A 25,582-nucleotide genomic window follows, 5' to 3' on the forward strand; every position below is an offset into this window, starting at 1 on the left:
TTGAGGAATAAGGACAGGCTAGATTCGTGTAAAAATGCAAGGGTTTATCTTAATGGAGAAAATGAGAATTTGTGGGTTTTATTAACTTATACATAATCAAAACAGTTTGTTTTGTTCTGTATTTAGAAAAATCACTGACGAATACAAAGCTTTCACAGTGTCAGAAAAGATCAAATCTTAAAGCGCTCTGTGGATCATAAAATTAAACTGATTTATGATGCAATATTCATTCTGGAGAAAACAAATCTCTCCTCCCTCATTTTCAAACCATTACTGCAGTGGAAACATTTTAATGGCTTATTTAGACTTTTGAAGTTATTGTGACGTAAATCCAAGCCTCAACCTATGGCCGTGTCGCTTCCTGTTTTGCTCCCTGACTTCCCAGACCTCATTGTACGGAACAGGAAACCCGCGTAATTATTTTCAGAGGAGCACACAGCAGAAGAACGTGACTCATTCAGCCTTCATTAGACTTCAAATGAACCATTGCGTCACTTTTGACTGGGGATTTCTTCACGCTGCTTCACCCTTCCCCTTTCAACTCACACAGGCAATTTATTAGAATTCACGACTGAAACCGAGAGAAACAACATAAAACCTGCAAGAGAACTCGAATGTAATAATTTCCTGTCAATTCTTGTATTATTGAGAGCTTTTGTACATAAAATGATGTCCAAGCTAGGCATAGTGAACAGTGTTGTGAAAAGGGAATAAAGGCTAACAAGTGGATGCATGAGTGGAAGTGACAGTGAACATAGTTTTAACAAATGCCATGGGCTACCTAGTGGGCAGGGGAAACGCTGTTCTTTGCTGTAATGTGCTGTGGCAGTAAGATGTCATTCACACAAGCGGAACTCACACTCGGTTTCTGGTGTGTTAGTCGTGTCAGTAGTGCGAATCGAAACAATATCTAACATCTCAGAATTGGCCGAGGACCGCTTCGCTGCTTAAACTTTCAATTTAGCAGCTTTCCGATCGATCCGCCGTCATCCTAATTATAAGCCGTGGTAAATTATTAGGCACGAAATCGATTTTACGCAGGTTTTGTGAAAACCTTTTGTGTTAATTGACATTCTTATCATTTGTAAACACGAGGCAGACATGCCAGCACCGTGAGACACGGTGAAGCTGGAATTGCAGGATTTCATATTTAAAAAGGATTTAGAAGTTTTGTGAGGCTCATCAAACTGCATCAAAAGTATTCGTTTAAATATTGCATTTCGGTTTGTCACACAAACTGGACCGACTATACAGGACGAGCATTTAGGCATCACTGACAAATGAATGCGTCCGCCTCTCGGGGGTAAAAGTAAGCTAACTTCAAAGGATGTTTCTAGTACTAAACAGAAACAAGTAGGCTTCTAGTCAGTCTCAATGTATTTGATCTGAAAGGTCTGTAAAACGCCTGGTAGCATGGATTAGCACTGCATATCAAATCGGTGATATGCAGTGATCTAAGTGATGAGATGCTTTCAGAAAGTCCTCTGGGAGTCCTCTGTGGTCGGACCCGGAGCAGACACCAAACTCATGCAACCTTCCCTTGCCACCAGCGAACTACGTATCTGAAAAAATGCATTAGTGGACTGCCATCTGATGGTGAACTTCAGCTGATGCAACTTAGAGATAAATCGGTCACATCTCGGCCGCACAAACAACTTGGAGAAAGCGGCTCAAATCTGCAAGTCGGTGGAGTGAACTATTCACTTTGAGAGGCAGTTGTGAATCTTGCCAGGAAACATCTTCTCCCAACAAACCGTTAGACCCGAAACAGCGAGTAAAAAAATTATCCATCAAGCAGTATCTTTTAGAAACAGGATTTTCTGGACAGAAAACAGGGTTGATACCATGTAGAGGCTTACAATTTGCTTGTTTCCTGCTGTTGTTGCTTCCCTCACTCACAATGGGGAGGATCCGTGCTGCAGTCTCAGCGTCCGCCGTGGGATTTTGAGGCTATCCATCTTACAGGGGGTAGATCATTAAATAGTCGAAAGGCAGCTTTAGGCCATGGGGCAGGTGGGACCGCTTGTGCTGGGTGAAGGAAAGGCTGTTACTGTTCTTTACTGGGCCTCCATAAAACCCAAACCAGCCGCGTTTACTGTTGAATAGCCCATTAGCGTTCAGGATGCTGCAGTCTCACAAAGCAGCTGCAGTTTATCACGCCCAATCATCGCCATGTTATTCTAATGTATATATAGTACATTCGTTTAACAAAAAGTCTCATTGCAAGGCCAAAAACAGCAATGAATTTAGTCCTTGCTAACAAGTCCTGACAAACCACAGCTTGGAGCTTATAGCCTGTGTGCCACAGGACTCCATCCAGAAATCCTAAAAACACATAAACCAGCCATACTATCGGCTGATGCTCCAACTCATTCTCTGACAACTCTGCAGCTGCATCCTCCCTGGACGGTGGCGCCATGGCGGGTGCACTTCCCTGAACGTGCTTGCTTTGCTCGTTTGATGAGCTTTGAGGAAAGAACTGCACTGGCTGTGTCGATTGTAATTAGAGAATACGTCACCCAGCCTAACAGTCTGGCTCCCGTCTCTGGGCTTCTTAATGTGTTTTTTTGATGACAGTGAGGTGAATAGCACAGAGTCATGCGCTGCATCTGGCTGTGGCTCGAGAGTCAGAGCTGCTTTGTCTGTTTCTAGTATTTGTTGATGATGCCAATAAAGGGTCGCACATTTGATGTTTCCCCCCCAGAAGAGTAGCGTCCTCAAATGCAACACTTAGATGGTTATGTCCTCATTATAAAAATATTTTCGGTGAAAAATATACAAAACACTATTATCAGTACCAGTCTTGCTGGCTTACTGAAAACGGATGTCTTTTTCTATATTCATAAGAACAACCATAAGATACAAAAACGATAGATATTCGATTTTGATGACCCCAGTTTGTGCGACTCTAAATACCTTCCAACGCCATAAACACAGAAGTAACAGGGCATCCTTAGTGAGCTGTACAGTGACACAGATAATGTTAAAAACCATTCGCTTGGCTGGTTTCATAAAAGCAGAATGCCCCTTGTTAGGAAAACCTGAATTACATGCCAGCAATTTGTCTATTCTTCACGGTGCACAAAAGAAAATTGTCAAGAGTGCATTTCTTACGTGGAAATAATAGATTATAGATGTTTTGACAAAATGCAGGATAATTTCCCTTCGGAGGAAAAACAGGCCGTTTAAATTTAACCCACTAGAATTGTGGTTCAGTCTCTGATTCCACTCTACTTTCAGATGAGTAATGCTAATTAGCTTCTTGGTCCACAGAGAAACATACTAACTGAAGAAAACTAGACTTAAGTGATTGGAAATGAGCGAGTTGCTGTGATTATAGCACTTGCAAAGTGGAAGAAAGGGAAAATGTGCAAGTCATGTGTGTGCGAGGAAGAGGTAGAGCTGCTCAGATGGCAGTATTGTGTGAGGGAGGAAAGAAGAATGGAAAGCAGGAGGAGAGCGATGGGGTGAGGAAGAGGTCGAGAGGAAAAATAAACACATTTGCCACGGCAGAAATCAAATTCACAGTATCTACATGTGATGGAGCACACGTGGATCTCCCTCGTCAGCCACACCACACCTGCAGCTCCGTCCCAGCGGGTGGCATTGTGCAATTTGGCACATCCCTTATCTCGACTGGGTTTGTCTTCCGTGCTGTCGAGGCAGCCGCAACCCCCCATTGGGAAATCCCAGCCAATCCTCGAATGATGCTGTCACTTTTGAAACACTTTCACTGAGGTGCAAACAAATCCTGACTGTAGAAAAGTGCGTGCTTCATAGCTGTCCCGATTTTCTACTGGTGGTGAGTCTTGCTAAGGGAAGTTTGGACTAATTTCACCCTTAAGGTGCCGGATTGCTGAGGGACTTTGACCCCATTTTCCTTTTGATGCACTCCATCACTACTCGTTCCATGGCCTTCCTCTTTGCTGCCTGATTATGTATCTTTTTTTAAAGGGCCACGTGTCCGACATGGCGTCCCCAAAGCCACCCGGTCCACCGCTGCCAATTCTCAGCGACATCTGGTAGGATTCTACAGCATATGGGAAAAGAACATGGCAAAAACAGGCTTGGCCACTGCTGACATTTCTTCCCTTTGATAGTTTGTTCTTAACTTCAGTCAGTTTTAACCTAGTTCATGTGGGCGATGCATGTGTGAGCGTTGGAGCCAGAGGAGCCTGACGTCTCACTGCTGCAGATCAACCAGCAGAGGGGACCGTGCACATACATTCATACTCTGTCCTAATGGGCTGTGCATCCAATTGTCACGCCAGCAAGGGCTATAATGTGACGAGGGAATGGTGAGCCATTATCATTTGTGGTGCTGATAGCAGAAGCCATGAGAAAATGGAGCAAGTGGTCAATTAAAAAACATAGACTATAAGTTCCAGTCATCACCTAACATGAGCATCCAAATCTGATGACCTGCTTTTATAATCTTTTGTTTAATGATATTTAAATATCTGTATTGTGTTCACTCATATTTCACACGTTAATGCAGGTACAGGTTGCACAGGGGGTCGTCGACTTACAACCACAATTGGTTCCGGGGGTGTCGTCGTAACCCGACTTGGTCGTAAGTAGGCCCATGCTAAATTACCCTCAGCATATTACCTTCACTGTCCCTCTTATTGTCTCATTTCTAATCCTGTCCAACCTGGTCACTCCCAAGGAGAACCTCAGCATCTTCATCTCTGCCACTTCTAGCTCTTCCTCAGAGCCACTGCCTCTAAGCCGTCCATCATGGCTGGCCTCACCACTGTCTTGTAGACCTTTCCCTTCGTCCTCGCTGACACTCTCCTATCACAGAGCACACCTGATACTTTCCTCCACCCATTCCAGCCCGCCTGCAAACGATTCTTCACTTCTTTTCCACTCTGCACTGTTGACTTGAAGTCCTCTACCTTTTTTACGTCTACTTCTGCTGCTGTAACAAATTTGACTATTTGCACAATCTGCTTCCAACATAAGCGCAAGCACAGAGAGATTATTAAATGTTCTGTATGTATGAGACAGTGCCGGGTAGAAAGCAGCTGCTTGTTTCTGCCCCAGTGACTGTGGCTCAGTCGAAGACATTGACTGATCAAGAAGTGAGCCCCGTATAAGACAGGATGACTCATATCAGATCAGTCTCCAAGACGTTTCCTCAAACAACCCTTTCCCTCTCTCTGCTACTGGCAGCGTCGGTGATGAGCTGACAAGATTGTAATTCTCGCTCCGCTGCTTCCCCAATCATTAAATACCAGGGCGAGTTGCAATGGAATACTTCACAAAAATGTAAAGGCTTATGCACATCAAATATTTAAGAATTACAACGCAGATCTATCATCACAGGTCAAGTCGCATCAATGCACCCACGCAGTAACGCATGACACAATCTCCTCGACAGCAAGGTACCTCGTCAAAGTGGTCATATTTACTTGCAGAATGAATAAATCTGTTATTTCCCCAAGAATAACAGATAATAGGATGCAACGTGTGTACATCAAGGCAATCTTTCCACAATCTCCCATTGCTGCGGTTCTACTTTGCATGAATTACTGTGAAAGCTGGAGTTATGCACGCAGATAGGCCCCAAGCTGTTAGCCTGTTTTTCCTCAAAGGTTTCAATGAGAGAAAAATAAAGAGGCAGGACTTGAGGGAGGTGTGTGTGTGTGGTGAAGTCCTGGGGGGGGAGAGGGCGGGGGCGGGGGGGGGCTTGTACTTCCTGCAATAATATTTCTTTTTTTAACTCATTGTGAATGAAAATAATAAAAAAATATTGAAAGGGAGGGAAAAAAAAACACTTTGATCAAGCGATAAAAAAAAAAGTTTTGCGAAACTTTATATATTCCATTTTTTACAGTTTTAATTTGGCACATGGCACAATCATCATGTATGCATCTGGTATACATAAATAAATATTAAATATTTCATACATAAATATACATATAGAGCTCTTACATAGCTACCTAGAGTGGTGTTGGCTTAGGATGTTTCAACCACACAGAAATGATTGGCGCCGTTGTTTCATCTACTGAACAGTGTTTAAAGTTGTTTAAAATTGTTCTGTAGGTAGGAGTCATATCGTCATAGAAGCCCTATACATATATGTATGTATGCCCATATTTATATATATTCAAAGAAATACAAGTGTGCACTGATTTATTCAGTGCAAACAGGCCACTGTCTGCTTTTGAAGAGACACTTCAGTGGAATCATGTCAGTTAGTTCACTTGAATCTTTAGCTATTTTTTTTCTCTTACATGTAAAATAATATTTATCCTGTAATTTTTAAGCAAAATTAGACATATAACTTTATAACTCTGAAAATAACAAAAGTGCTATTTTGCAACAACAGACACCCAGAGACGCGGCAGGAACACTACTGGTGGTGAACCAAAATCAACAACATGAGAAAGTAGTCAGCCTCCACCCTCCAAAAACCACATTATACAACCTACGGAAAAAACAAAACAAAAAAAAAAACAGGTGCACGGACACACACCTATACACGCACACTCATTCACTCACACACATTCACGCGCCACTCTTGCTTTTGCAAGTTCCGACAATGTGTCTCGTCCTTTATCTCATCTCTGAACCAAACTCGCACGCAAGGAATGAGAACTCATTTTCACACAAACGCCCCGGTGCTCTAAGCAGCATGTGTACGTGCACACTCTGTGGAGATAATATAAGATATCTTAACAGATAAATTGTTTGAAAAAGATGCACTTTTTTTTTATAAACAAAACAATCACAGTAACGTAGTATTTATCTCTGCCTTCACATGTCCGAGCAAGCGCCGTCCCAGACAAATAATTTCTATAAGAGATAAAAAAAGAAAAGATAACACTGTTTGTGTTGGTATGCAACAGGAAAAGCGAGTTGCACAAAAACGGGTTTTAAATCTCTACATCTACATATCGTCTCAGTTCCCATCCTGGTTTCAGTCTCTCTTCCTCGAGCCTCATCAGCGTGTAACGCACTCCATACGGAAATGTCTCCATAAACAGAAGTAATGGAAAAAAAAGAAAAAAAAGAACAAGCTTTGTGTAAGGCATTGAAACGTAAAACAAAAATAAAAAAAATGAATTAAAAAACATTTTGTGAATATCGACGTCGAGGCCTTTGTTCAATATGTGTCTCCCGCAGGAGGAAGGGATGGGAAATAAAAAGCACTTCTCTTTGTTTTTGTTATGAATTCAAGAAAAAAAGTGTCGCTATCTTCTCAGTCAGCTTAAAAAGGCTTTTAAAATGATTATTTTAGAAAAGAAAAAACACTGCAGAAAGACCCCCCCCCCCGATCAGGAGAAGGGAAGCAGTTTCATTTTGGCAGCTCTGCACAACTTGACATCCACGGAGAGCTCTCAGCAACTCTCCTCGTAGTAAAAGTCTAGTTAAATCTCTTCATGTTTTAATCCCACTCATGCCCTTCCACTCCCCTCCCATCCCCCCCTCCCTGTGATATTTATAAAACACAATCCTCTCCTCCAGTCGCTCATCCTCCTGCTCCTCCTCCTCCTCCTCCTCCACCGCCTGCGCTGGCTCCCCCCCCCCCCCCCCCCCCCCCCCCCGGCCTCCTTAAAGCTATACGCGGGTGGTTGAGTGGGAGTGCGGCAGGCCGGTGGAGTTGAAGCCGGTTGTGAAAGTGTTGTAAGGGTGCAGATTGGGCATGCCCACCAGAGAATTGGGGATCATGGTGATGGTGTTGGGGGTCATGAGGGGAATGTCGTCCGGAGAGCGTCGAAGAGTGAGCGTGTAGTCGGGGAGTGACGCCAAGCGCAGCGCACCCTCGTTGCTGTTCCCTGCCTCACACTCGTGGTGTGTCTGGTTCATCTGCAGCGACATGATCTCTTCCTCCGGCGCGTGGTGACCAATGTCATTGGCGGTGGCCTGCCGCTGCGGGCTGGGCTGCCCATGGCGGGCGTCCTGTCGACGCTTGTCCTTGCGGTAGTAGAGGGCCGCAAAGGCCAGCACATTGAGGAAAAGCAGCGACGCCCCCACGGCAATGGTGACACTGAGCTCAGTGGAGTAATCTCGAGGATTCTCCACCACCAGCGGCCCCGTCTCGTCGTCATTCCAGGAGTCTTTGTTCTCGCTGTTGTAGGCGGGGGACATGGGAGGCCGCTTGGTGTTCAGCGGCCAGGAGGTTTTCCCGTTTGGCCTCTTGGTGGACAAGGTGTTCTGGGTGGTCTCTGGCGGTGGCACTTTGGTGGTGGTGGAGGTGTAGTGGAACATATCATGGAGGTTGTACAGGTGGGGCACCAGGTGTTTCCAGAAGGCCACTTTGGTGGCGCGGTAGTGGTCGCGCACGCGTGGCTTCAGACCGATGTGCAGGTAGAGCTGGTCCTGCGGGTTGTACTTGGACCAGGCCACTTCTTCAAAGCGGTTGGCCTTGGTGTGGATGAACTTGGTGTCTTGGGGAACCGGTTTGTTGGGATCACTACGGGCAGAGGAGAGACAAAGGCGACGTTGTTAAATAAGACTATAACACCACTTCACATCGTTCCTGCAGGGATAGGAAGCATGTCAGTTACAGTTACAGCATGCAGTTGGATAAGACTCAGTTAATAATTGATCCAGGCGTGTATGATGACTTAGAGTCATTCATTCTATCAAGTCATTATCCCGCTGAACTTTGTCATTTTTTCTTATTATTTTTATAACTTTTCAGCACAACCCGGTTCCTCTCCTCTTTCAGCCACTTATCTGTTGGTCTCATCCCCTTTTCTCCCATCTCCCCAGATGTTGTTCTTATTTCAGTTCTGGTGAAGCCCAACGACAAAAGCAGGGCACAGGCATTTTAAGTAAACACGTATGAATAAGTCAGCAGGCTTTAGGGCTTGCGTCGGGAGGCATCATGCTGTTGATAATCCAATGCTGGTGGAGCCCCTCTGCTAATTGCTCTGGGAAGGCAGCACAGTGTGCATTGGCATCCAGCTCACTAATGCAAAGTGGACCATATTAATCAACATACGAAGAGGAAACTGCTCATCCTTGAGCACAACAGTATTTGTTTGGATGAGCGTGTGAAATCGAATGTGAGGAACAAAAGGGATGTGTGAAACAGAGTGAGAGACAAAGATATGAGTATTCTGGAATGCAGTTCCTCTTTTGATCTACAGAGTTCACTCTTCCACTTTTTCAGTTGTCAACATATTGCCTCAGCAGCAGATGCACAATCATTTCAACTACAGTGACGTTATTGATTTATTGAAGGAATTAACATATAACCGCATCCCATGGTCACACAATTCTGTGTTGCGGCGTCAGGAATGGGAGTTCTGGGGTTTCAGGCTATCACTTTCGGAATAGGTTGAAAATCTGCACAAGAACATGAAGAATAGAGTCTTGAAAATACAATAATTGATGTTGGAACAGAAATTGTTGTTGGCAAGGAGACGAGGCTCAGTGCAACATTTCTCAAAATGTCACCAAATACCCCTCTGTGGGTCTGATTGTGATGCCGGTATCAAAGTTCACATTTAGAGATATGCCAGCAACTTAAGTTTCTATTTATTATTATTTTTATTTTTATATAAGCTGAAAAACCTCAAGACAGCCCTGGGAATTAAAATCCACGGCAGAAGAATTCACCCTCAAACCTCTCCTGTGTTCATTTCTGTGCTGTCAATTTTTCTTTTTCAGGTCAGTGCTTCTGGGAGAGGTGAGAAAGAGAGAGAGAGAGAGAGAGAGAGAGGGGTGAAGCAAATTGAGATGGCTTGAGTTGAATCCATGGACCTGCGCTGGTGTCAGCAGCGCAGCCCATAAACAACCTCTTTTATTAGGCCCGTAATGATCCCCAATGAATATTGACAGCCGGGCTATGATGACTTTGTAGCTGAATATCAGTAATTAAGTTTCAAAGGAGGGGCTGGTGGAGGTAAGGTCATATTGATCTCCCTGTGAGCAACATGCCAAAGAACAGGACGTCGGTGGAGCAACCCGAGACGCGGTTATCTGCAGCCTGCCTGCTGCATGAATCTCATCATGTCCTGCGCGTGCCGTCTCACATTCCTGCAAGCAAATGTCCCCCCGCCCTTCCGTCGTTCTCCCATACATACATACACTAAACACACACACACACACACATACACACACACACACATGACAATGATGATGGAGCTCAGAGCAATCTCATTTAATGGGAATTCCGGACATTGCCATAACACGGCAAATGGTCTCTTTTCCAGGAGGGTCAATTTGGTGAATTGCGGTGGCTAGATATCGCAAAGGTGCTTGGATAAATCTCACAAAACAATCAGTGTGTGCAGGGAGCGAGGGAGCAGCGTTGCGGAGGAGCAAGAAAAGCTCTTTTGGTGACTGGCTGGCTGGTTTAGTGCAACTGAAGATGAATAATTTAGGCAACAGAAAGAAATCAATGTGCCATCTTTCGTTAATTTGATTTGCCGCATTAGAGAACAACTGGCTGCCTTATCTAATTACACACACATATGCTTGGGTAATTGTTGCAAAGCCAAGAGTAAACAGGCTGCATTCCTTTGAACAGTTTTGCCACTACTGCTGAACTTTGGGCTGCGAGCGACAGCTTTGAGATCCCGCCTCGAGCTGCAGGCGTCAGTCGTATAGTGAAGCGAGCTCGGCGTGTGCTTGTCGTTGTGGTAAGGGCTACTAGGCTAGCTGCTTTAGCTGCACATGGGTGCACGCATGGGCACCGTGCTGCCGAGCTCCTCGAGCTCAAATAGCAATCAGTGAAATCATTGCTGAGGATTTCTGCAGGCGATTTTCCTTCAAATAGATATAAGAGGTTGATAATGAAGTGAATGACAGTGACAGACATGTTTATTATTTTGCTGCGCCTTCTCCGTGCACGAGGTCAAAACAACTCAACACAATGTAACATAATTTAGAACAGAGTGACAACAAAGGAAATGAAAAGATTCTCAAGCTGCATTTGTATTCAACCTTTGTACTGACCCCCCCCCCACGCTCTGTGTTCCTATGATTTTGTAAGTAAAACCACAGAATGACTACAATGATATCTGAGATGGGCAACAGCTGAATAGTCAGATGCAAAACAAAATAAAGAACAAAACAGAACTGAATCGATTGTAAGGATGGAGAAACATATCGACAGTCTGCTGATTCAATGGCCTGAAGACTTCCAGAATCCGCTGCACCGTAAAGAAACGTTCATTAGGGATAAAACTAAATGAGGACGCTTAGGACGTTTATTTTAACCTGCTGAAAAGCATCTGGTAAGCTTGATGCTTGTGGTCCTGCGTTAATAGACCTCCCACTTAATCTGGATGGTCAGTGGAGCTGTGGCTGGAGCCCAGGCAGGGCAGAGGGATTATTTCACCCATAAAAGCAGGCATCTTAATGGCCTCTCTGATGCGTTCGTACGGCTGTGGTACTGTAAACTGTCACCTCCATCTCCTTCTCAGACCCCCCCCACCCCGCTAACCTCGGCCTGCCACACGTGTCTGCGGTCGACTGGTAGTTTGAGTTTCATCTTCTGCCTTTCATCTTGAGAACCTGTTTGCGTGTTTGTGTCGGTGCATTTGATGAACTCCGGGGCCAAACATATGCAACACTCGAACACAAGACGCGTCACATTTCACTGAAGTACAAGCTTTGCAAGCAGTGGTGAAGAGCCTCTTCACGCTGATGAAGTCTGCTATAGGAGGCATCACCTGGACGACAGGCACGACTCCACATCCGCGGATGTGGCGAAACGGCTCGGCTGATTCCGAGCTTTACCTGCAAGTGCTGATTTAAGAGGTAGATAAGGGGCAGGAATGAATATCATTTTTGCTCCTTTTTCATTTCACATGAACCACGTTCCCCTTTTCATCCTGATGTAATTTGAAGCGCTCGAATGATCATAGACCTCGCCATCACCAAATCTGAAAAAGGTACCTGCAGGTGCCCTAAGGCAGAAGATAGGAATGTATTTTCACCACACTCAAGGTCTCTGAATCCCGAGCAGACTATGGGCTCTCATTAATTCAGTGGCGCTGATGCTCATTTTGCTAAGCTGCTGAAATATGCAAAGTTAAAGCCTGCCCCCCCCCAGTTTTTGTTGTCACTGTCACTGCAGCTAATTCTTCCCCTGCAGTTGTTTATCTACTTACCAGGTAACACAAAGTGTGCAGCTAATTGTCATTTTTCAACCCACACAAGATTTCTCAGCACATTTACTTTGCATTCCATGTAGTTATTCTCAAAATAAATGCACTGTAATTCTGTTTGTGGACTTTGCCCTAGCGCAGCACGAGGGGGCATTTTCTGCATTGAGCGGGCAAATGATCAGCCTGTGCTCTTGTTTACCCTTCATGTGGGCTCACACCGGGGCAGAGGGCTGAGTGATGCGTGGCTCATATCTAATGGCAGCCTTCGGCTCAGCACGCTCAGTGATGCAGGGTGAGGCGCTGTGACTTTTGGAGCATGCGGAAGTGTTGGAGGACACTCTCAGAACACTCCACATTATTATAGATGCTATTGATTTGTTTGATCAGATGAGCAACAGGAAACAAAACCTCCCCAAACAGGCTCCTGACATTTTCCTTCAACCCCCCCCTTAACTAATTAACAACTTTCAACCACTTCCGCATTGCGTTACTTTGGTATTTATCTTTATTTGAATGGGATAACCACATTTTAATAAACGTACACACGCAGGTCCTCTGTCTTTCCTCCTCCTTCTCCCCTACCGCCCTCCTCTCATTACATTCAGGATGCAGCATGGACACCGATCAATTGAATCCAGGCCCTTTAACAAGCCACGCCGCTTCCTTACCTTCTCTAATGCAAATCAGGATATTGAATACAAATCTCCTATCAAGTGAGTGCCTATTTAATGGAGTACAGGGGTTGACGTCTGGGCCTGTGCTATTCCACAGTGTCCAGCATTCACAGATCCCCAGTGCAGGTTGAGGGATTGGGAGGATAATCCGGAGAAAGGACAAAGAGGCAGGCGAGGAATGAGTGATGCAACAAGGAGACAGTTATGGTAAAAAGAAGGCTGAAGAAGTGTGCAACTGAGATCAGATGGGAGAAAGAGATGATGCATATGTGCTGTTCATTACAGAGGGCATGCGTTTGATTGACAGGCAGGAAGAAGACGCAAACATTCTGAAGACTGGGTCGTAAATCAAAGTACTAGTTGTTAAACAGCACCGTGAACCCGGCATGGTTACTTCTCACTGCGTTTCCTTGATTGGCCGCCATTGTCACCCAAGACAAAGGAAGCGATGCTGAATGGTTTGAATGGGAAGCCATTTTTCTTTTGTGTGAAATAAGAAGGGAGGATGAAGGAGGGATACAATGAGAATAGAAAATCAACACATGACAGCGCTATGCCCTTTAACTACCAACGGAGGCACAGCTAACACATGCAACACTGAAAATGAGAACCAGCCAGCGGGGCAAAAAAAAAAAAAAAAAAAGGGAGCTGGGAAGACACCCCACCCCCCGCCCCATATTTAGAACACTAATGAGACACGAGGATGGATCTTTCCGGGGCCCTTCATCATTCGGTGTTTTGTGAAGTGTTCTGCCAGTGTTTCTGTGAACAACTGCGTTGCTGTTCTTGCATCTGCGTTTGTGAAGGCATGGAAGTCGTTGTGGTGAAAGTTTGGGGGGGAAGCTGTTCAGGAGAAGTTGTTATGGCGATAAAGCGCAGGACAATTTTGACTGTCAATAGTAAAACAAATGTTGCTGCCAGATAAAGCAAAAACTCCGAGCTGAGTAAATCCCCACAGCTTCTGAAACATCCCTAACTCGCAGGAAAGAGCAGCCTCATAGCGCAATCACACACTCTCGCAATCACACACACACACTAAGAAGATTTGACAGCGTGCACTCTCTGTATGCTTTTATGGTTCACTGTTACTGATGGGCGGGGGGGCGGTGGACAGGGATTTGCCCTGTGAAGATGCCACATGAGAGCCTGGAACAGGAAGAGCTTTGGGGTGAATGCTGCAATGGTATAAATTGCAGCCCAAGTGTCTCAACATTGTGTCAAACGTTTCTACATCCGATATAGAGAGAGGGCAGCTCGGGCAACCTGGGTCAGTTCATTAGGAACATCTGGAAGGGGAGTAAGAGCTGCTTTACAGATATGCGGAAGGAGGCTGTTGTGCGGCCCACGAAGGAAAAGTGAATTCAACTGTGCCTTAATTAAGGACGTCCACTAAAGCCAGACTGGGTTTGGTGGTGCTGGAGGAGATATCCTTATCCCCTGGCATGGCTTAAATGAGGAGGATGAACTTCAGAATGTATGAGAAATACCTCACATGCTCAATGCCCCATAAGGATTTGGTGGTTGCATCCTTTATTCAGGCTAGGGTAACATTATGGAGAGGCATACTGAGCTTAATAATATCCCGGCATCTAATCCCAGGCTTTCCGAGTGCCTAATTGTGATCTTTGCGTAATCTCCCAGTCTGAGGCTTATGCCGAGGTGGCACACCATTGGGTGGATATTACCCATAACACGGCAAACAAAACCGTTGAGTTCCCACCAATTGGTTCAAAGAATTAATCATTTGCTGAGATAGAAATGTATAAAACTGACATGGGATCAGCAATAAAATGCAGACTGTTCTTTTTGTCCTGTGCTGCTGGGCCAGGTTTGGGATTTGGCTGCTTGACTCTCCGTGGCAGTTTGTTGAATTAGCGTGGTTGTAGGCGAGATAAGAAGGATGCCATAATTGATCACATAAAGAAAAGTCTCGTCTTTTCTTAGACACACCCTGTTGTTCTGATACAGCAGATGCTATTCTTCTTCATCTCTATCTGATAAAACTGCTGCTTTGGATGTGGCGACACAAGATGGATGCCAGGCAGAGGAAACAGCTGTTTGGTTTGAGCGGCGCTGATGGACCTCAGCAATTTCCTTGAGGCTCCAAAGCAGTTGACATCACTCCATCTGCACTCGCTTACCATTAGTAGCTCACGGATGCAGCCAGAGCCAGTGGCTCTGGGGCTGAGCCTATCGGCCATATGTCTGGACGCAAATGCCAGCTGATTGGACAGGCAATGATAGAGAGAGAGAGAGGAGATAAAACAACGGAGCAAGATTTCAGGCTGCATCCCAGTCAGAACGGGATCAATACCTCTCTGGTTAGGGGGGTTGTCAAATTAAATTTCAGTTGTTGGAAATTATTACTATAGTCGTCATACAAAATGGCCATACTTAGAGATGAGTGGGGGAGAAATCGAGCATTGTGGGTAGCCGGAGTAACCCAAGGCACGAGTGATCGACTTGTTCCACGCTGAGGGAATCGATACTGCTGAGGGCAAAGGTTTGATGTGTCTCTCTGATAAGTCTGTGTCTTTTGGGCCTCCGTATAATAGAGAATAGATAGCGTTTCCAGCCAAACACACACACACACACACACGTACTGAAAGCCAGGCAGCCATTCACACACAGCCTCAACTCAGTCAGCCAAGCACAAAAAGCACAGCACACATTCTGGAGGAACATTTAATCTTCCTCAGATTCGATATGTCTCAGGTTTTCAGACTGGAACCCATGAAGTTCAGGAAAAACACCTCGAAAGAAAATGTCTTTGTTGAAAAATGTCTTTTCTGTCCTGTGCCATCCATTGCAGAGCTCCCTTGTCCCTGCAGCTTCTCTTCTGTTGCACGGGCCCCCTTTAATAGGACTCCGATAGGATTCCTCTCTGTGCCTCTGTGCTAAAGGAAAAGGCCGCACTCGTGTGATCAATGCTTTCGGTAAATTGCAAATACGGCTGTTTAATTTAGTTAAAATACAAGTGAGTAATACATGTGACTATGTTGTGTTTGTTGTGTGGCCACAGTTACTAGACCAATCTAATTTAGGATTAAAGACAGATGGGAGGTTTGGTAAATGACTATCCCTCCTCCTACTCGTCTTCAGACCTTGAGAGGAATCTTTTAATTTGTTGAACGTTCAACATTTTGATGACATTTTTCACCAAACGTAACGCTGGAGTCTGACCAAACTGTCTGCTGCTTTGCCTGTGCTCCGACATCGCTTCATGCAGCATGGCTAAAATGATCCTGCTCTGCGCTCAAACTTATGCCATGCTTTTTAAAAATGCTTCCTTGCATGTGACACATTTTTGTAGCAAGTGAGACCCCATACCCTAAATCAATCAAAACAGGCATTCTCTCCCGTTGTCAAACAACCTTTAAAACACAACACAACCTTGCTGCATTAAAATAAAGCAACAATATGAAGGCCATTCAGAAACAGTGGTGTTTGACCTATGCTATGAATTTTAATACAAGCAGCTCAGCTCCAGGGTTGAAAAACAAAGCAGGAATGCCAAAAAACTTTACTTCTTATAAGAATAATAAACACAAACATGCTCATAGCCTGGTGAAAAATGTAGTTTTGTTCTCGAAAGCTAATGTACTCGTGCATAACACTCGTGTGGAAGGTGAAAAATTATATAAATCATAAGTTGGATTTATATTTAATAATGTATAGTGAAACGCAGGCTCGAGAAGTTTGTTTGTCTTCCTGTGTGGACCCAGCAATTTTTTTAGATTTAGCTAGCTTGGAGATAGCTGTGCTTGAATAATCAGGTTACATTTGTCTAAGCTCAACTCCACCCATGCTATGCCTCTTTGCCTAATTTTAGTAGCGTGTCATTGATGTCTATGAATTCACCTGTGGAATCCATCACCGTCCAATCCATCATAATCCCATTAAAAGTCTGGATGGCTATCGATTAAAGCACAAATAAGTCATTCAGCATTTCCCCGCTAATTGAATTTCTGACAGAGAACATTTTTTTTTACTGCCAAGAATAATGTTGGTTATGCATTAATTAATTAATTAATCAATTATTTGCATTTGTGGGTGGCTCAGTGCAAAGCTTTTTTCGAAACATCTGTCCATCTCCTGTTGCCTGGCAAATGTGGCGCAAGGTCTGCTGAAAGTGAGCCGTGCATTCACTCTGCAGCGGGACGTGCAAATCTGACACAATCATTAATATCCCCTGCACATGGCGTAGTGAAGAGGAGAGACCGGCTCAGTTACAAATGGAGCAGGTAAGAGGTATTCTGTAGTTATTATTATTTTTTTTTTAGCTGAGCTATACAAGAAAATGTTTGGTTAAAACACACAAGTGATGTTGGATTAGGATTTTCTTTTATTAAATGTTTGCTGGATGTGATATGACATGTGTTTTATGTGGAGTGAGCGCCGAACAGCCAATAATATGGGAATGTTAGAGACAGTTAGACCTGATTGATAAGTCAGTCAGTACAACAGCATAATTTGTTTTTTGACACCTGACATTAGCTCCTGTATCATATGTCATCACTGTTTTGGAAGAAAGTGAATGATGAACCAGGAGTGACTTATTTTTCTTTAAAAAAAATAATTATACAGTGGATCTTATTTTTTGTAGATGTGACAAGTATGTCAGAATACAACTGAGAGATATGACCGATTCTCATGCAATATAGACAAGCAATAGCCGTACCAAAAACGGCATCGATACCTATACAACTGCAGAAAACCAAAACACAGCCATTTATTTGACTCACCCAGTCTTGGCAAAGTTGGTCCAGTAGGTCATAACCACAGCGCTCAGCATGACATCGTTCTTTGAGAAGTTACAGGGGAAAAGTTCAGTCGGACCAATCATTGGAATTCCAAAAACATATGGCATCTCATCGCCGTGGGCAGCGTCCGACCAGGCTGGCTTCATCAGGCTTTGACAGTGGTGGTAGAAGGCATAGAAGTACGTGGGCGAACCGTAACGGGCGTGGAGGTCAGCTGTCACCACCGATGGTTCCACCCACTGGTGGTCGGTGAACAGAGCCACCAACGTCTTGCGTCTGGTCTCTGGATTGTCTCTGTCTGCCCAGTCTGTGTACATGAACTTAATGGTCTCCCTCAGCGTGTCCTTTCCTTCCGGGTACCCGTACAGACTGTCGACAAAGTCTGACACGGAGAAGTCAAAGTCATTTCCAGACACGCCATCCTCTGAATCCACCACGTTCTCCACAAACCGCAGCCCTTCGCCCTGGTTGACCCCCAGCATGATGTCATAGTTGAGAAACTCCCCCTGCTCCATCAGGATCTCAGGGTCATCGGGAATGACGTCGCCATCAATCACGGGCCCGAAGGCTACGTGGTACCTCGCTGGCTGTATGTCCTGCTCCACCAGCTCCCTGGAGCTCTTCTTCCTCAGACAGTCCACCATGCCCAAGGTGTCCAGGACATTACAGCCGACTTTCTCCGCCAGAAGACGCGTATACTTTACCGGCTGGTAGTTCACCGCCCAGCTTGAGAGGGCTGAGCCGCTTTGAATGATGGCTCTGTGGAACAGCCCTGCACAAGGACACAGACAGAAGACACAAGAGGATGGTTAGCGTTTCACTAATGGAGGATAATTCAGATATACTACATGATAGTTTTTAATTTTGTGGCTGCCATCATAAAAAGGACACCATCAGCACAGCTGATAGGAATAAAAAAAAAAAGCCACACAGAACACTAATAGAATCATGACGTCATCCGGAGCTCGCAGACAGAGGGCGGGATCCACACTATGTTGTCTTCCCTTCTTCCTGCTATCTTTATAGGCTCTTCCTGTAATGTTTGTCAAACGCCGAGGCTGAAGGCGTCGTTTTCTAAGCTTTGTTGCAATCAGAGGGTGCATCACAATGGCAAAACCACACTATACCAAACTGAAAATGATTAATGTTTTTTTTATGCAAGAACCCTGTGTGAGAGTCCTCTCCTTGTTAATCTACTTTTCAAGGCAGCTTTAATTGGATGACCCTCAAACACAGCAATTATAGACACAGATGGCCCTTTTTTGCAGTTCACTCAAACACACGCACACACTTTTCCATCCGTTATGCCAAGCACAAGTTTTTTTTAATTTTTACCTGAAAGATCACTAAATTCTACAGGAGCTGGTGGGTGGATTTCTATAAATAAAGCCCGACTCCTACTCCCTACATTTGCACGAGGGATAGAGCAGAACATTTTCACCTAGAGATGCAATCTAACATGGTTGCACACAATAAAAGAAGCCCATACTGATTGTGGTTTCCTGCTTGTATTATACTCAAACAGAGAACGTCAACAGACCATCTGTTATACGAATCTACATCGGCGTTTGGGCTACAGGTATAGTGGGCTCAGAAACCAAGGTGAACCAATCTTCAATCTCAAGGGATGCTCTTACAAATGAAATGTCATTTTTGTTGCACCGCTCTATGAAGTGAATTTGAAATGTCTTTCCAGAACAAAAACAGATCGCAAATAATTACCATCATATCCAAAGACTAATCAAATTATGTCCTCTTAAAAGATTTCTCTTTGCAGACAGAAGAACGGATGTGACATAACATCCTCATGGGAGGGCCTCTGTCACATCATCCCCAAAGGCGTTGCAGTCTCTGTCTTGACAGCACCACTCATCGGTTTTCCCCGATTTATGAATTGGAGAGAAAAACGGAGGTGAATTTCCCACTTCTTGACCAGGCTGCTTTAAAGCTCATCCCACTTCTGCCGCCTGAATATCTGGATTCCACTAAACACACGATGTGCAGATGAAATGGTGCAGAAATGGTTCGCATAAAACAAATATCATCATTTGGCAATTTCACATTTAAGCCACTAGCAGCCTTACAGATTAGCTTTGTGATATTTCAGCATCAGTGTGGGTGGCTGTGTTGAAGTCTTTGTGTTTATGAGGTAAACAGCAGACTTAAGTGCCAGATATATCACTTTGGTAGTCTTAATCAGAGGCAGCGGGGGGCTTATTTCTTCTTGGAGAAGACAAAGTGTTTATTTTCAGAGCTGTTTACATTTATTTGTTTGCAAGTAGTAAGTAGAATTAATGTGTCTGGGTGAGTGAACTGTGAAATGTCTCTGTGGTGACAATGCTTACTAGTATTTGCCCAAAACATTGAGTAGCTGAGCAATAATTTTGGTCTTCGTACCAAATATTTCAAAAGCTTTCCTGCTTCTACTTAATGCGTCTCACTGAATGCAGAGGGGGGGGCCCATCAGCTGTCTGTGGCCTCGTCCTGCCGCTGTCCTGAGGCTGTGCGTCTCTGCAGGATGGGACAGCGGACGCTGTGTCCCAGGGAGATGAAGCAGATGTCAAGGTTTTCACCCATTTGGAAATACGAGAGGGGTAGAAGCAAGATGAAAGATGGCCCCTTGGAGGCAGGGAGTGGGCAGTAGCTTAAATCCACCTTCTCCTTCGCCCGTCTCGCCTCTCTTCACATCTCGACTTGGATTGTGCTGTGCAATCAGAGCCAGTCACGGTGTGGGGAATCTCTCAAATCCCAGTTGCACCGGCCGTACCACAGCCTCTCTCTTTGATCAGACGCTGCCAGAGGGGAAAAAACAATTGTCCACTCAGCTCCTAACTGCCGAGATCATTTGATAGACCTACGTCAGTCGGGACAGACTTGAATATGGATATGCTTGGTCGCCTGGCTAGAGATCCAAACCCACAGATGACCTACAAAGCTATCTTTATCTTTCGCTCTGCACGGCTGAAGAGCATGAGGAAGACTAACCGAGCCTTCACCATTGTTTGTACAGAAATCTTTAACTCCACTGTGCGTGGGCCGTCATTGGCCCGATAAATATGCATTAGAGCCGTGTGTGATGAGCCCCACTGTGGAAGGAAGCCCACTAGGGGAAGTCATAGGGAGAGGAGAGGAGAGGGGAGTATAGGTTCTATCACCCACTGTGGGAACCCACTAATTATCCACAGCGGGACGTGTACATGTGTGTCTGAGGACATGTGTGTGTGTGTGTGTGTGTGAATGCGTTTGGGTTGACAGTGATTGTATCAGTATCGTCTTTGACCTCCACGCAGTAAACGATTAATCAATCTAAAACCGAATCACACAGGAAGAACACGATGCCGCCGCCACGTGCGTCACATTCGTGCCTCGCATTCGTGCCTCGCATATTCTAACTTTGCAAAAATCAACAGATACCCCTAAAATAATCTGCCGCTGTTTGACATGGGAGAACCCGACACACAAACTGTGAGCAAATCCATCAAATCATGGCCTTGCTGGCAGATTGAGGTCACGCTGAATTATGGCTGGAGCGCTGAGGCGATCACTCATCGGGCTCCTGCTAAAGCGCCGTTGCGTCTCTCTGCAGCCGCCTCTGCGCCGAGGTTTGCTGACCTCGACCCGTTGCTGCCCCTTCGCTAGACATCCGTTAAACGGGCAAGCGGTTCAGGCCCAGGATTGGTGAAGGAGCTTGTCGAGATAACTCATCACGGATAGGAAAGATAATAAAGCTTGACCTTGGGGATACGATGACCATCGCATAGCTTAGAGAGCCACGACCCACACTCACACACACACACACCCACACAGGTTTGAAACACAAACAAGTTAAGGGCAACTAAATGGATGAAAAGCGGATATTAAAAAGCCAAGTCGAGTGTGCAGCATGACGAGGCAGTACTTGGAACACCGCTGGTGCATTCGTTCGGTTCGTGTCAACGATCAAGGATGTTCTGCTGGTAATGATTCCAGCGAGCGCCATAAATGACTGGCCTTTATAATATGGAACAGCTGGCAAAAAAAGTCACTGGAGCATCAGCGGTGAATTTCATCCGTCTGGCTCGGGGATAACTGCGACTGTAAAGTGCATGACCAAAACAATGTCGTCCAGATAAAAGAAACCATTTAGAAATGCAGCACTGCCATTCAGCGAGCTCGGTCAGGTGGCATTGAACGTTTAGATGGGGCCAGCGACTCATTTCCACAATATGCCACGATTTTAAGGTAAAAGCTGCAAATATATGTAGAGTGGCAAAATCTTATCAGGATCCATCTCATCCTGGGAGAGGAGTAACGTGGCCACAGGGACTTGTATATTTGGATCTTCATTCCATCTTTCCCATAATTCATACTAGATCTTTTTTTTTTTTTTTGCCTTCAATCTTTTTCTTTTGTGATTCTCTTTCCATCACACTCCTGATTGATTATTAGGCGTGAGCTTGCATTCTACACCATCACTGTAGGGAAATTCCCACAGACCGGAGAACTGAGCAGAGCCCCAAATGTCTCTCTCTGACTGCAGTCAAACTAGGCTAGCGCTCAGTTGGACACACTCAATAAAGGTTTTCTCGCTGCATTTCACTCCAGCTTTTTTTTTTCTTCTTCCACCATTGTTTCTCATTTTTAATTTTCTTTCAGGGTTCAGTTCAGCATTTTTTGTTTTTTTTTCCCACCCTGAAACACAAAAAATAGATGAATTTGTTAAATCGCATCCGACGTATTTAAAACCACCTGGGAGATGCAACTGCAATGAAAATCCGATCTTACATCTTTGGCCACACAGGGTTACAAATGTTATCGCCATGGCTACAGCTGATGGTGCCACGGGCTGCATTCACTTCAACAAAAGGGCCTTCTGGTCTGATCCTGCATTAGTCCATGGATAATTACCCTCGCCGAAGAGGAGGCGAGGGTATTGCAATTGGGTCCGTTTGTCTGTTTGTCTGTCTGTCCACGCGCATAACTCAAAAACTAGTAACCCAATCGACTTGAAATTTTTACACAAGCAAGGTTCTGTCCATGGCTCGGTCCTCCCCAAGAATGGCGTTGATCCAGATCTGGATCCAGAGTCTAGAATTATTTTTATATCTGGAATTGTGCCTGTGCTGTAACATGGGAATGTCACTTTAAGAGGGAGGGACACAAATGGCATGATGGGAAAAAGAGTCCAGAAGGTGTGTTGTAGAACACAGGAGACAAAAATATTACTTGACGTTAAAAGTTTCCAAACGAAGATGAACGTGAGTCCAGTCGTTCATTTCATTTCAGGGGTGCAACATAAAAGTTGTATCTTTTCCCGTTCCGGAGCAGCAAGCTAGAGCAGGTTTGGCTCCTCTGATCCAGAAGCCCTGTTTACTGTCTCACAAGATCTAGTTTAGATTCTAGTTTCACATTGGTCTAGCAGCCCTAAAACAACACCTGCAATGTTTTTCTGTCCAACATCAAAAATGTCTCAATCGAAATGAGTTTTCTGAAGCATCATCATTGAAAACATGTCCTGGAGATACTTTAAGTGAAGGCACAAAGGATGTGTGTGTGTGTGTGTGTGTGTTTCGTTTGCATGACATTAACCCAAGGTCCTTGTTTACCACCCAAATAGGACTTGCCATTTATGAATCATGGCACGCATGATTTGGTTCCCTTACCGTTTTATGCTTGCGACCATTCTTGTCACCTGGCTTCACGTGTTTACAACAAACCAAGTTTACCCTGGAATTATTTCACAAGAGATAATCCAACAGGACAGCTGCCAAAGCAAATGCATCTTCTTTCCAGAAACTGTTGTTTTGTTTTGCATGGCTCAAGACGCAAAAACGAATGGATGCATAATTCCTTCAAGACTTAAGTCTGTCTTACATCCTGGGAGGTGTTGCAGGAACATTCAAATCGAGAGCAGTTGGGCTTTGAAATCAGAAACGCAGCCCTGCTCCTGTTCTCATCCTGTCCATATAGAGGCAGTATCTTAGGGGCCAGTGTTTTCATCTGTCAGTGAGAGACATGCTTCATGCCAGCCCTATATAATGTTGTTTGAAGCTGCTGGTCTTCGGCTCCAGCCTCTGTAGAGACTGCCTTGCTTGCCTGGAGGCTGTGGCTTAGGCCAGATAAAGAGTTTGATCCATGAGGGTGGGAGGACGGGAAGAGGGAGGGAATGGGGAAGCAGAACAGAGAAAAAAAAATTGGGAAAAAAAGAACAGAGCGAGGATGGGGAGGGGGGGATAGGAAATATGCAATTTTAGTTAAAAGGAGGAGAGAGGAGAGGAAGATTAAAATGACCCCACTGACAGGCTGCGCCCCGGTTCCAGGATCAATATGCATGGGAGCGAGGCGAGTGTGATTTCTCCTGCTAATCACAACATGACAATACTCCACAATCCAGGCCTCATCATCATGCCTCTCTCTGCACGAGGATCACATCAGGACCACCGCCCCACCGTGATCCCATCAAGCCGGCCGCCGCCCACAGGCTTGCACATCACACCTTGTTTTACTGCAGGTATATTTCAGATTGAAGCATCTTTTCATTTGCAATATAATGAACTAAACTGAATATTGAAGCACTCCTTTGTGATTATTTTCTTCTGGTGCTTCTGCTGTATTGTGCAATACAGCAAATGAAATCTTGCATGCAGGATAAAACATCCTATTTATTTGAGAATCCTTAGTTATCCAGATATGATGCTCGCAGGCAGAATGAAAAACGCATATAGCCACGCTCTCACTCACTTATGCTAAGAGACGTCTTATCACACTTAACTGTAGGTTCGGGCAGCTGTTCCGTGCTTTAGCTGCAGGTAAAGTGTGAAGAAACGTGTTTGATCAATGCAACAATCAGAATGCAGAGAAGCTCTCGTTTCTTCAGCAAAAATCCTTCGGAAGCTGTGAATAGAGACACCGCTATAAAGGAAAATCTCAGAACGGCTTGAACAGAAGCAGATCTTCTCAACAATTTTCTATTATTATTATTTTGTATTATTGTTATTATTTCGGATGCACTTTGCAAGAACATGCCCTCATGCACTCCCTCTTGATTAATGTGTTTCTTGTTTTTGTTTTGTTTTATTGTTTGTGCATTCTCATAACTACACACACATGGAAGTAAATACAACCAATTGATTTCTGTCCCCCTGCAGCCTTCCTGCCAAACTGAGAGAAACAGAAAGTCTGCAAGCTGGATTCCCCCCCCCCCCCCACCCTCCTCCCCCCATTTGCACTCATGCATGTGTCACTAATGCTGCAGCCTCTGAGAAGGGAAGAATGTTATCTCCGTGTCCCTCTATTGCTGGCTGACTTTGTGCTGTGGCATTCGGGTGGTATTCACCAAGCTCCATCCACACTGCAGATAGCTGTGTGTGCGCAACAACAACAACACACCACTGTCAGCGAGCCTAGCCCTCGATGTGAAAATGGGAAGAATAATGAGTTATTACAGGGTTATCTATGTGTATCTCCGTGTCATGACTGTGTAAGCGGCTCCGCTAATCTCATTAGATGGGACAAGTTGTTAAAGATGTTTTCTGATTTCCTCTCTCTTCTCCAACTGTGTCCACAAATAGATTTCAGATCAGTGTGTAGAGGAAATGATTAGCATCTTTAGATCCTGTAGAAACTGGTTTTTCGTGGCAGCATTGTGACGTAACAGGACACACATCTGATTCCTGCTGTTTCTAAACATGTGCACCATGTTTACTCCCCATCTGCACTGCATGTCAGCCCCGAAGCTCGGTTCATATATGCAGCAAGGAGTGATGGGCGGAGACAAAGGGCACACTTGAAGGAAGCAGAGACTCCATTCATCCAAATCAGATGTAAAATATGTCTACTGTGGCAGGGCCAAAGACAAAAGTCACACACACATGACCATTCAGCCATGAAAAGTGTAAAGAAGAGGAGCTTCATTTGGCTTGTGACAGTCGGATGGGACGGCTGACACTCAGTTTTGGGCCAGGGAAAGCCGCATAGAGGGCGCAGTTGCATTTGTAACAAATCATTGCAAGGGGAAGGAATCAGATAAATCATTCTGTGGAAAGAACAGAGACAGAGCGAGAGAGAGCGAGAGAGAGCGAGAGAGAGT

At 44.9% G+C, this 25,582-nt stretch overlaps 1 protein-coding gene across 1 annotated transcript in view; it reads right to left on the reverse strand.

Annotated features, from left to right (window-relative positions):
• Window positions 1-7,569: 7,569 nt before the first annotated feature.
• nlgn3a (neuroligin 3a) overlaps window positions 7,570-25,582 on the reverse strand; it is an 80,744-nt gene continuing 62,731 nt past the window's right edge. Inside the window, exons 6-7 of the mRNA XM_068739982.1 lie at window positions 17,497-18,286; window positions 7,570-8,425 (exon numbers count right to left, since the gene is read on the reverse strand). Coding sequence (XP_068596083.1) covers window positions 7,570-8,425; window positions 17,497-18,286 — 1,646 coding nt within the window. The remainder of the gene's footprint in view (window positions 8,426-17,496; window positions 18,287-25,582) is intronic.

Source organism: Brachionichthys hirsutus, chromosome 6 (assembly GCF_040956055.1).
Source record: "Brachionichthys hirsutus isolate HB-005 chromosome 6, CSIRO-AGI_Bhir_v1, whole genome shotgun sequence".
Taxonomy (NCBI): domain Eukaryota; kingdom Metazoa; phylum Chordata; class Actinopteri; order Lophiiformes; family Brachionichthyidae; genus Brachionichthys; species Brachionichthys hirsutus.